At 44.6% G+C, this 12382-nt stretch overlaps 1 protein-coding gene across 1 annotated transcript; it reads right to left on the bottom strand.

Annotated features, from left to right (window-relative positions):
• Positions 1–1041: 1041 nt before the first annotated feature.
• On the bottom strand, positions 1042–11580 carry LOC308285328 (dnaJ homolog subfamily C member 5-like; the record flags this gene model as incomplete). The annotated part of the gene is made up of 4 exons (XM_080726048.1): positions 1042–1142; positions 2616–2790; positions 7553–7766; positions 11474–11580. 4 exons carry the CDS (start codon positions 11578–11580, stop codon positions 1042–1044), a joined length of 597 nt encoding a protein of 198 aa, XP_080582174.1.
• Positions 11581–12382: the final 802 nt, after the last annotated feature.

The following is a 12382-nucleotide window of genomic DNA, read 5'->3' as shown; positions in this document are numbered from 1 at the left end:
ACAGCTTGTTAATAATTTATAATGTTTATACAGCAGTGCATTTAGGCCTACAGTAGGCTAAGTTGTATTCTATCTCTAATGGTTTCCAGTACATACTCAGCGTGATTATGAATGCCACCATAGTTATGGGATAGACCCGAATGATTGGCTCCCTGGCAGGCATTGAGGTTAGGGTTAAGGTTTAGGCATAGTTGCATAAAACGAGAACTGTCAATCACAGCGAATACCTGCTTTTGTAATTGATGTTATCCTATGCAAAGTACTGTGTTCTATCCGTCTATCTTTCAATGTAATATGAGATACATGAAGTGGTTCCTGTGTAAATAAGCCGTAAAGCTTACTAGGATCTCCTTTTAGTTGACCTTGTACCAGTGATTTGAGCTGTCATGAAACTCTTTTCTATTGCAAACTGCTAATAAACTCTTCATTCAAACCGGCCAATCACAGCGGGTCTTGGAACTGTGGTGGGATCCATAATAACGGGCCTACTATGTCTCTGTCACTCACAGCACACTGCGCTCTGATTGGGTGAATGATGTGTGCACTAGTGTGAAAGTTGAGGTTTTGTCAACATGACGCTAAAGGCCTATAGGCTGTGGAGAAGCATGGGAACGATGCTCTAGAGGTGTGTATCAGTAAACAAGGACACTAGTGTAATTTCATCACTAAGTAATTTCTAGTCCAATGTGATTATCAATCTAGTTTTGGGGTAATTTTTTGTCATTTCAAGGAAATTGAATGAAAGTTGCTTGCATATCAATGGTTATGGTGTTAAAACGAAAAAAAATATTATAATTATCTCAATAAACAATATAGACTAGGGATGGGCGATATGGACAAAAAAATATGTTTTTCTCTCTAAAAAAGTTTAAAAATAGCCAATCTACAAGCTTGCAACTTGAGCTTGTAGATCGTCTATTTTGTGACTAAAAGCAGGAAAAAGACAACACTTTTTGCCATATCAAGATAGTATGCTATCCAAACTCCCAGAGGATGTCTAGTATGTAGTCTCATATGACCATATATGGATATAAAGTGGACTCATGTGTAGCTGTCTCCGTATCGTTTCTTGCCGTCTCCAATCAGCTGTGTCTTCTCGCTGGCGTTGGTTGGCTGCTGGACCACCGGGGGGGCGTCCACGTCTGCACAGGACAGGGACATTACCAAATACATTAAATAACATCTGCACGGGACAGGGACATTACCAAATACATTAAATAACATCTGCACGGGACAGGGACATTACCAAATACATTAAATAACATCTGCACGGGACAGGGACATTACCAAATACATTAAATAATGAAGGTGTTGACACCAGGCACTCGCTCACATAGTCATCAAAGGGGGCTTGAGCCCTGCCCTTTTACCCGTCTGTAAAAAGTGCCCTCTCCAGACCATGAATGCAGTTTTTACTATGGTGAAAGAAATGCAAATGCCCCTCTTTCCATGCCATACCTGTCCTGAAGTCAGCATTCAAAAGAATTGCCTTGTCCAAACTCCCTGAACTTGAATGCAGCATCTTATGTTGAAAGAATTGCCCTCTCTGTGTAGAAATCCATGCCGTTACGCCACATCTCCAGTATTCACTTGATTATGCTTAGTTTAGTGTGGTATCAAGTACCAAAAATAGCCGACTTCCAAGCTCACATCGTATTGCAGCTCGCCGAGTTGTGAGGTCTGCTATTGAGGTGTGCTATTTTCGATATTTTCACCAAAGGCCATTTTAGAATGGCCTTCTAACATTCTCTACACGTCCCTGGTTGACACTACGGTCTCAGAGGCACTTGTTCATCGAGCAAACACAGGTCATGTTCTACTTGCCCAAAGGTCATGCCCACTTGCCAGAAAAGTATATCGTCCATTATAAAATGATAGGTAAAATGTAATGATTAATTATTTTTAATTAATTGATGTAATGAATTTAACACTTTATTTTCACTTTCTGGGACTGCGATAAAAAAAATCAAACCTCGAAGTGAAGCGGTGAATTTTTATTCTATGTGTTCTAGAGCTTTGAAATCTGTGTTCTAGATCTATACTTTCTATGTTCTTTAGTTATATACTTGAATTCTGAATGAATGAATGATTTTGTCTGGAGGGCCAAATTGTCATGTGAAGCTTGACCAATCCTCAATTCTGCATGCACGGGACATGTACGGGACAGACATTCTCACTCCTTGAGAATCTATGGGACTCCTCAAAAAAAAACATGTACGGGACAGACAAAGCCACTCCTTGGAAGCGGCTTTTACCGCTTCAAAGATGTCATACCTCCATTGTTATGCCCAATACCTACGTATGAATGTGAATGTGTGAATACAGTATGTCACCAGAAGCAATGGTTCTAGCATGTTAGTATAGTAAGCCTTGCCGAGCCATGAGGCCCATAGTGCAGGAGCCTGTCTCCTGATTCTGTAGCGTGAGGCAGCTTGATGTACAAGTACACCTCCTGGACATAGTATGTCACAAAGACTATGTCACGACCCCCACACAATACCGACATCTGGTATGGCCCGTGGACTATAACCACAAGGCCGCTGAGCTGGTTCAATGGTTCTAGCATGGTTAACATTTATTATTTGCCGTAAATAACAATCCTAGGCTCCACCCACCGGTGTCGTCGTTGCGTAGCTCCTCCTCCAGGTCTTCGGGCGACAGGTTGCACTCTGACTCCGCCCCCTCGCCAGGGGGGCGGGGCTTGAGTCGCCCGCAGCAGCAGTTGCAGCAGCAGCACAGGCAGCACAGGCAGTAGCAGCCCGTCAGTATGCCACACACTCCAAACAGAGCCTACACACACAGACACACGCACACGCACGCACGCACGCACGCACGCACGCACACACACACACACACACACACACACACACACACACACACACACAGAGAGAGAGTGGTGTCAGTAGCAGCTTGTCAGTATATGCCACACAGTCCAAACAGAGCCTACACACACACAGACAGACAGAGTGGTGTCATAGTCATACAATTTACAATTTAGTCATTTAATCCAGAGCGATTTACAACTAGAGAAAGATGCAATTGGAAATAGCAAGTGTGGTTGCTTATGTATTTCCTATTTATTGCCTGGATAGCCAGAACGTCCGATCCATTGACTGAAATCAGAATCAATGACATCACTAATGACATCACTGATTACATGAGATTGTGTATCCAGGAAGCTCGACCAATCCATTGACTAAAATCTTGAATCTTGAATCACAATCAATCAGATTACATCAGATTGTGTATCCCGGAAAATAAGAACGTTAGGCTTGAACAATAATTGTCTGGTTTCCCTACTGGCAACCACAACAATAAGCAAAGAAAAGCACAAGGTAATACATCATTACACCACCATTACATCAATACAGCAAATGCATAGAAACAGTCATCTAAAAAATGTAGAACGTGGAACCAATAAAAATGAAAACAATCAAAACATCAATAATCTATACATGGCAGCTATACACACTACAGCTTCCATGTACGATAGGATGTTACGTGGACAATGGCCTGACACCGGTTTATATAAAAAATGCTATCTAAACTAAATTACATGTATGGTCATCAAGGCTAGGGAAAGTGCTACGGTAAGTGCTATGGGCTAAAACAGGGGTCTCAAACTGGCGGCCCGGGGGCCATTTGTGGCCCGCGAGATATTTTGTGGCCCCCACCTTAATATGAAAATTTAATGTTAGTGTGGCCCGCAAGTTTTTTTTGAATGGCACTTTTACAGTGTTGTGTGCAGAGCAGACAACGCTAACCAGTAAGACTCCCTAATCGGGAGATAAGCGACCGTTGGTCGCTTATCTCCACAAATATCACAACCTCCACCTCTCACGTCATACGGGTAGCCATAGTTACACCTGGAATGTTGAATCTCCATATATGGAGATAACCTACGCATCACACAAAGTCTGACCTCACCAGCCCATACTTGGGCATGGACGACTTATATCTCCATATACGGAGATGGCCATATATGGAGATACGATGACATCACAGAGTCCACAGCTGATGATGTGGCGTGATGTCATACAATACACAAACAAGCCCTATATAAAGGGGCAATTCTCACCAGGGAAGAGAGCATTGCCTGGAATGTTGAATCTCCATATATGGAGATAACCTACGCATCACACAAAGTCTGACCTCACCAGCCCATACTTGGGCATGGACGACTTATATCTCCATATACGGAGATGGCCATATATGGAGATACGATGACATCACAGAGTCCACAGCTGATGATGTGGCGTGATGTCATACAATAAACAAACAAGCCCTATATACTGATGCGATACGATGACATCACAGAGTCCACAGCTGATGATGTGGCGTGATGTCATACAATAAACAAACAAGCCCTATATACTGATGCGGAGATATGAGCAGGGCAAAGGTGTGACGTGTGACGTGTGACCGACCGACCGACCGACCGACGGACGGACGGACGGACGGCCGGTGGAGGTTTTCATAGTAAACTGCTCCCTGACGGTCGCAATAATACAGTACAGTTAACAGTACAGTACATGTTCCATACAGATTTACTACCAAAGAAGGGGTGTACCTGAGGAAAGTTATACACAACTTGTTTAGACCAGGGTCCTTGTTCATATTATTTTGTGTTAAAAAAATAAAAGACATTTGAGAAGATTGGATTTTTTTTTTCGTTGATGGGGAGATAGATACAGTAGTTGGTAGACTGGTATGAAACTACAGTATAATAATTAAACAAATTAGTGCACATGCACTAATTTGTTTTATTATTGCATGTGCACGCGCACATGCACGTGCTGCGCTCGCGTGCATGTGCGCTGAGGCTGCGGCCCAGCCTCAGCCAGACTCTGCCTCCAGCGGCCCCAAGGTAAATCGAGTTTGAGACCCCTGGGCTAAAAGGTGGAGTCTGAAGAGGTGAGTCTTCAGACCACAGTGGAAGCTATAGGGAGTGAGTCTCTAGTTCTAAATTTAATGGAGAGTTCATTCATTCCATGGTTCTAAAACATGTTCATGTCAAGGACCCCCCAAAATGAATAGGTGGATAGCTGTGGACCCCCTGGGATCCCCCTGGGATCCCTATCAAGACCCCCAGAGGTCCCCAGGCCCCACTTCGGGAACCACTGACATATGATCACACACACGCACGCACGCACCGATGGCCTCAAAAGTCTTGTATCTCCCCAGTCCATCAGACCAATATCCCTTTGGTCTGATGGTGGATGTCCTGGATTAATCAGAGAGCGTCCGATTGAGGCCAGATAAATATCATAACTAGTCAGAGATGTCCCAGAATATAACCTTACATGCTCATATTTCAACTAACATCACAAACAATAACAATAATCCTATAGTCCATATGACGTCCTGGTAATGACGTCAAGATCCTCCCCATATGGGCTGTGATCTGGTCTGGTTCTGAATCACCGGAGAATGTTATCATACTGTCATCGTGATGTCATTTGGCTTGCAGGGACACACTCACAGGGGTGTCGCACCAAATTCTGGGCCCTGGGTACAAGGATTCACTGCTGGCCCCCCATGAATGTTCTTCATAGGGGGATTGCATTGTTACGCATTATTTTGTGCTTTAACTATTGAACAATAGCAGATATACAAGCTCACATATACAAGCTTGTAGATCTGCTATTTTTGAAAAATCTTGAATCTTTGAATATTTCAAATCCTTCTAAGATTTTTTGAAAAACCTATGTTTCTATCAGTCTGTGTTCAAACGTTTGCATGTGAAGGACCCCCAAAATTATATGCATTTGGCCACGGACCCCCATCTCAAAATATTTAGTTCCAGGGACCACCCAGAAGCAAAATTTGAGTTACAAATGTTCGCTTAAAAATACATATATTCAAAGATTTGCACACATTTTCACGACTTTTCAAAAATAGCAGATATACAAGCTCGCAGCGCGGCACTTGATGCTGCACTGCGAGCTTGTATATCTGCTATTTTTCAATAGCTAAAGTTACTAGGGCCCCTCCACCTTGGGCCCTGGTAACTCAGTCCCACTCCCCCCCCCCCCCCCCCCCCCTTGTGACGCCTCTGCACACAGACACACACACACACACACACACACACACACACACACACACACACCAGTGTTGATTTCGTCGACTAAAACTATGACGAAAACATTTTGTCGACTGCGTTTTTTTCACTGACGAAAACTAAATAAAACCAAATAAAAACTTAAGCTGTGATGACTAAAACTAAGACTGTGAAAAAAAAACATCACAAGGATGCAACTGGGACGTATCATCAGTGATGTAGCCTGGGGTCGACGGGTGTTTCGGGTCTCGCAACATCATACACCCTCGCCCAGGTGACCCAGCCGGGGTTGATGTCCCGACTTACATCCTAGTAGCTATCCACGATCAGTCCTATTAGGGAAAGACAGGGTCACTCAATGTGCTGCACCGGAACTACTCTGCCGGGATTGGGGGTACTATTCTGGCGCGTGGAAGAACTAGGCTCTATGGGTTGACTCCTGGCCGGGCTCCTCCTACGTCTCACCAGGTCCTCTCCTGCTCTCACCAGGTTCAGAACCTGTGCGTTGCACCAGACCCCAATCCAAACATTCCATTCAGCTGCTGCAGGTGGTTTGGCCGCAAGGGTTGGCTGGTGGTAGTACTGCAAGCTCCACCCTGGCAAGCTGGCGCTGCAGGCTCTGCTTGCGGCTTGAATGGCCCTCCTAAAGGCCTCACCGTGGATTTATTGGGCTTCTTCCTCACGGAAGACACAGGCTGGGGCACTAACCCAACCTGCATTCTGGCCGTCAACCGACTCTCCGGTGGTCACAATTAAGAAGAATAAGCTCACAACGTGTCGCGTTGCGACGCGTTGTGAGCTTGTAGATTGGCTATTTTCAGCACACAATCAAGTGTAAAATACACTATAGTCATTATGCAGAAGTCACATTTGATTTGAGGTCTTCACAATTGTTTGTATAAAATATTTTAGCAGATCTAAGCTCACAATATGCGTCACATTGTGAGTTTAATCTTCAAATAGCCCAAATGTAGGGCTGAGGGCTGAAGTGGTTATGCCTTTATAATAATCGAATTTGCAAAGTAACTAACCGTTTTCAAATATTTGTAGTGGAGTAAAAGTAGCCCACAATATTTGCCTCTGAGATGTAGTGGAGTAGAAGTAAAAGTAGGCTATTGAAACTTGGAAATAAGCCTACTCCATAAAGAAAAATAAAGTAGGCCTACAGTAGGCTAATTGAGTAGGCTAAATGTAATCAGTTACTTAAGTTCACACCACTGAAGCCTGCATGCCGTTAAACCTTAGAACCGGTTGAACATGTTTAGCACAGACATACTTGTGTATTAGATTAGAAGCAATTAGCATGTGTAAGGGGGTCGCGGCGACCTCCAGCAAGTCAATGGGAACGTTGGGACTATAGCGCCGTTTGGGGGAAAAAAGAGAGACAGTAAAGAATACGGTCCGGTCCAAAAAGACCCGGCTCTCATAGCTGTACGCTTGAGCTCCCAGGCGTACCCTATGTTACCGCCCCTGCACACAGCCCTGCGGTACCTTGGCCCACCACGTGGACAGCATGAAGTAGGTGTTGACGTTCTCCTCTCCAAACTGCTGGGCCACGTAGAGGCCCAGGGAGCCGTAGGAGTCGTAGATGTTCCTCTTGGTGAGGTCCGACAGCACCGAGTGGGCGCTGTTCAGCTCCTTGAACTTGTCTGAGGCCTCTGGGTTGTCTGGGTTCTTGTCAGGGTGGTAGCGCAGCGCCAGCTTCCTGTAAGGAGGGTTATAGAGGGTTTAGAGGTGTCAGGGTGGTAGCGCAGTGCCAGCTTCCTGTAAGGAGGGTTATAGAGGGTTTAGAGGTGTCAGGGTGGTAGCGCAGTGCCAGCTTCCTGTAAGGAGGGTTATAGAGGGTTTAGAGGGTAGTCTGGGTTCTTGTCAGGGTGGTAGCGCAGTGCCAGCTTCCTGTAAGGAGGGTTATAGAGGGTTTAGAGGGTTGTCTGGGTTCTTGTCAGGGTGGTAGCGCAGCGCCAGCTTCCTGTAAGGAGGGTTAGAGGGGTTAGACTTTAGAGGGTTGTCTGGGTTCTTGTCAGGGTGGTAGCGCAGTGCCAGCTTCCTGTAAGGAGGGTTATAGAGGGTTTAGAGGTGTCAGGGTGGTAGCGCAGTGCCAGCTTCCTGTAAGGAGGGTTATAGAGGGTTTAGAGGTGTCAGGGTGGTAGCGCAGCGCCAGCTTCCTGTAAGGAGGGTTATAGAGGGTTTAGAGGTGTCAGGGTGGTAGCGCAGCGCCAGCTTCCTGTAAGGAGGGTTATAGAGGGTTTAGAGGTGTCAGGGTGGTAGCGCAGTGCCAGCTTCCTGTAAGGAGGGTTATAGAGGGTTTAGAGGTGTCAGGGTGGTAGCGCAGCGCCAGCTTCCTGTAAGGAGGGTTATAGAGGGTTTAGAGGTGTCAGGGTGGTAGCGCAGCGCCAGCTTCCTGTAAGGAGGGTTATAGAGGGTTTAGAGGTGTCAGGGTGGTAGCGCAGCGCCAGCTTCCTGTAAGGAGGGTTATAGAGGGTTTAGAGGTGTCAGGGTGGTAGCGCAGTGCCAGCTTCCTGTAAGGAGGGTTATAGAGGGTTTAGAGGGTTGTCTGGGTTCTTGTCAGGGTGGTAGCGCAGCGCCAGCTTCCTGTAAAGGGACCAGGGACGTGCAGAGAACGTTAGAAAGGCAGGGCTAAAAAAGGGCCTTTTGGTGGAAATATCGAAAATAGCAGACCTCCAAGCTTGGAGGTCGGCTATTTTCAGTGTGTTATGAACACACTGAACTAAGCATAATCAAGTCAACAGTAACGGCATGGATTTCTACACAGAGAGGGCAATTCTTTCACCATAAGATATGAAGCCCCTTAGAGTTATATGGGAGCACAGTCGGCCCGGAAGTCTCACGAGAAGGTAAGAATCTCGCCTGGGCTGAGGAAACGAAACTCCACTGGCTTAAAAGTAACGTTGTTGTAAAACAACGAGAGAGGTAAAAACTGAATATCGATATAATCGATACTATGGAAAAGTCATATTGAAAATCGATACTATATTCAAAATCGATACTTTTCGATAAAACAATATTTTTGGCAACACTAGTCTCCGGTAGGAGACTCAAAAGCCCCTTTTCCACTGACATGGCCCAACACCACACCACTTCACACCGTCCACTTGTGCCAGTTTTTTCACTACACCACTCGCGTGATTCAAAATAGCGGCGCAGTTCGGCCAGTGGAGACGCCCCTCTCGTTCCGCTTGCCTCTGATTGGCCCGTGGGGGCACCCGGGTGGGGACGCTGTCATCTCTGTACAATAACCCGACACGTTATAAGTTATCTTGAGTAATAAGTATGACAGACAGTAGTTCGGGTTTTAATGTTAAAGTAAAGGCGAATTCGAATAAAGCTTTAAGGAAATGCTGAGTATGAACGTTAATTCACATTTTATGGTTTCCTTAATTGTTTCCTACAGCCCATGTTTTACAAATGTATTACATTTTCGCCTGTTGTAAATAAACAGTTATGTCTGCATTTTCTAAGTTATGTCTGCATTTTCTAGTAGTGAACAAAACAAGACAGCATATTTGTATCTTTTCAAAGTGTGTTGTGAGCCTTTTTCATTCATTCTAATTTCTCTTTTGTACCATGCCAACCCATAAAAAAACACCCAGCACAGAAGATAAATAAAATGAGAGGCCTTTCACAGTAAGTTTATTTTGAGCACAGCACAAAAGTGTCAAGTGCAGGCTTTAACAGTTTTTATGCATGTGTGTTGTTAAGAGGGGTGTCTCTATGGCCTATACTTTAACATTACTAATATTACAGCACTACTCTCACTAAAACATCTGTAGAGTTTACATAGTTTGCAATATATTCATACAATTTTGCCTATCAATTGGTGACACCTTGGTGAACAATTTTTCTATTCACTATATATGTTTTAAATGAGGTCTTGAGGCTCATTCACTATTCAGAAGGCAAAATTTCCATAGGCGGAGGTCTTTTTCAATCATCTTTTCCTTGGTAAATGATCACAGCAGGACAATTTGGACAGAGAAATGTGATGTTTTACACTGCATTTGTGAATTCTCAGGGGTTAGCTGACATTTGGTGAGTCAAGAGTAGCCACAATCATGGTAGTTTTGTGTCCACAACTGTTCCAATTTGGGCATACATTTTAGGCGGATTTTTCCCCTGGACCCCCCTGGGGCTTAAGAGGTTAAAGGAGTAGTTCATCCAAAAGAAATGACTTATTTTCTAGCAATTACACACTCCATGAAGCCTTGAATTCATGAAGATTTCTGTAGTTTTTGTAGCAACCCTATGCCAAGAACTGGATGGCCGCCCGGCCAGATCATCGGTCAGTAGGAGACTCAGGAGCGGACTCTTTAGCCCCTTTATGACTGCAGCTTTAGCACCACACCTCACCACAGCACAACACACCACACCACACCACACCACACCACACCACACCACACCACATAAACATATCTACATTTTCCATTACAAAAAAGTACCCATATTGGTAAGAAACAAATGTACACTTTTAGTGTACACTAAAAGTGTGTACACTTTTTGTATTACAACTATCCTAATTATAATACACTATAATGGATTATAACGGTGATTATAATACACTATAGAGTATTAACTATTAATATATTACCTTGATAATTATAATACGCTATAATAGATTATAACAATGATTATAACACAATAGAATCTATTATCATGTATTACAACTATATCCTGGTGGTCTAAATGAAAAGTCAGTGAGTGATCAGTCTTTATGAAGTGTTTGGCCCTGTTTGGCCTAGCTCAGACCTATACTCTAGTCTGGATTGGATACTTTTTAGTACCACTTTCACACTACTCTACTGGGTAGAGTGGTGTGCGTGATTCAAAATAGCGGTGCAGTTCGGCCAGTGGAGACGCCCCTATACTAGAATGACAAAGTACGTAGCAATATGCATTGTGGCCCTCTGGAGTGAAGGTGGACATATAGTGGCCCTCTGGAGTGAAGGTGGACATATAGTGGCCCTCTGGAGTGAAGGTGGACATATAGTGGCCCTCTGGAGTGAAGGTGGGAATATAGTGGCCCTCTGGAGTGAAGGTGGACATATAGTGGCCCTCTGGAGTGAAGGTGGGAATATAGTGGCCCTCTGGAGTGAAGGTGGACATATAGTGGCCCTCTGGAGTGAAGGTGGGAATATAGTGGCCCTCTGGAGTGAAGGTGGACATATAGTGGCCCTCTGGAGTGAAGGTGGGAATATAGTGGCCCTCTGGAGTGAAGGTGGAAATATAGTGGCCCTCTGGAGTGAAGGTGGACATATAGTGGCCCTCTGGAGTGAAGGTGGGAATATAGTGGCCCTCTGGAGTGAAGGTGGACATATAGTGGCCCTCTGGAGTGAAGGTGGGAATATAGTGGCCCTCACCATCATCAAAGTTGCCCACCCCTGGCCTATAGCCTACCTGTAGGCCTTCTTGATGTCATCGTGGGAGCAGGTCTTGTCCAGGCCCAGCACCTGGTACAGAGACTCTCCTGAGGTGGACAGAGTTCGCTGTCTGGACTCAGACATCCTGACCACATTACCTGCTGGGACACAGCAGAGGCGTCATTTAGGATAAATAAGGGGTGTTACCACTTAACCCATTTAGGGCCTAGAATTATTGAATGCTTTAACCAGTGAAAAATAGCAGATCTACAAGCTCACAGCGCGGCACCGAGTGCCGCGCTGCGAGCTTGTAGATCTGCTATTTTTGAAAAAGTCGTGAAAATGTGTGCAAATCTTTGAATATATGTATTTTCAAAGCGAACGTTTGTAACTCAAATTTTGCTTCTGGGTGGTCCCTGGAACTAAATATTTTGAGATGGGGGTCCGTGGCCAAATAAAAATCAGTTTGGGGGTCCTTCACATGAAAAGGTTTGAGAACCACTGACATAGTAGTCTCTCAAGAACAGACTAACTGAGCTCCAGTTAAGTGAAAAGGACCTTTTCTTTGACGATGGCTGGCCAGATTGCTGACATAGAAACATAGGTTTTTCTAAAAACCTTAGAAGGATTCAAAAGACACTTATAGAATCGGGTAAAAATTCTAATTTTCAAGATTTTTCAAAAATAGCAGATCTACAAGCTCACAGCGCGGCACTCGGTGCCGCACTGTGAGCTTGTATATCTGCTATTTTTCAATAGCTAAAGTATAAAATAATGATGGTGATTACCTGCTGGCACACAGCAGAAGGGCTGTTACCACTTCATTTCTAAAATAGCCAAAATAGAAAATCTACAAGCTCTCAATGTGTTGCCAAGCGACACGTTGAGAGCGTGTAGATCCACTATACTCGCTGCTTGTTTGGGGGCGAAAAGAGAAAATGTTTGA

The sequence above is a fragment of the Nannobrachium achirus genome, assembly GCF_963921795.1.
Source record: "Nannobrachium achirus genome assembly, chromosome: 5".
Classification (NCBI taxonomy): domain Eukaryota; kingdom Metazoa; phylum Chordata; class Actinopteri; order Myctophiformes; family Myctophidae; genus Nannobrachium; species Nannobrachium achirus.
The sequence above is the reverse complement of the archived record's forward strand: the minus strand, read 5'-3'. Positions and strand labels throughout refer to the sequence as shown.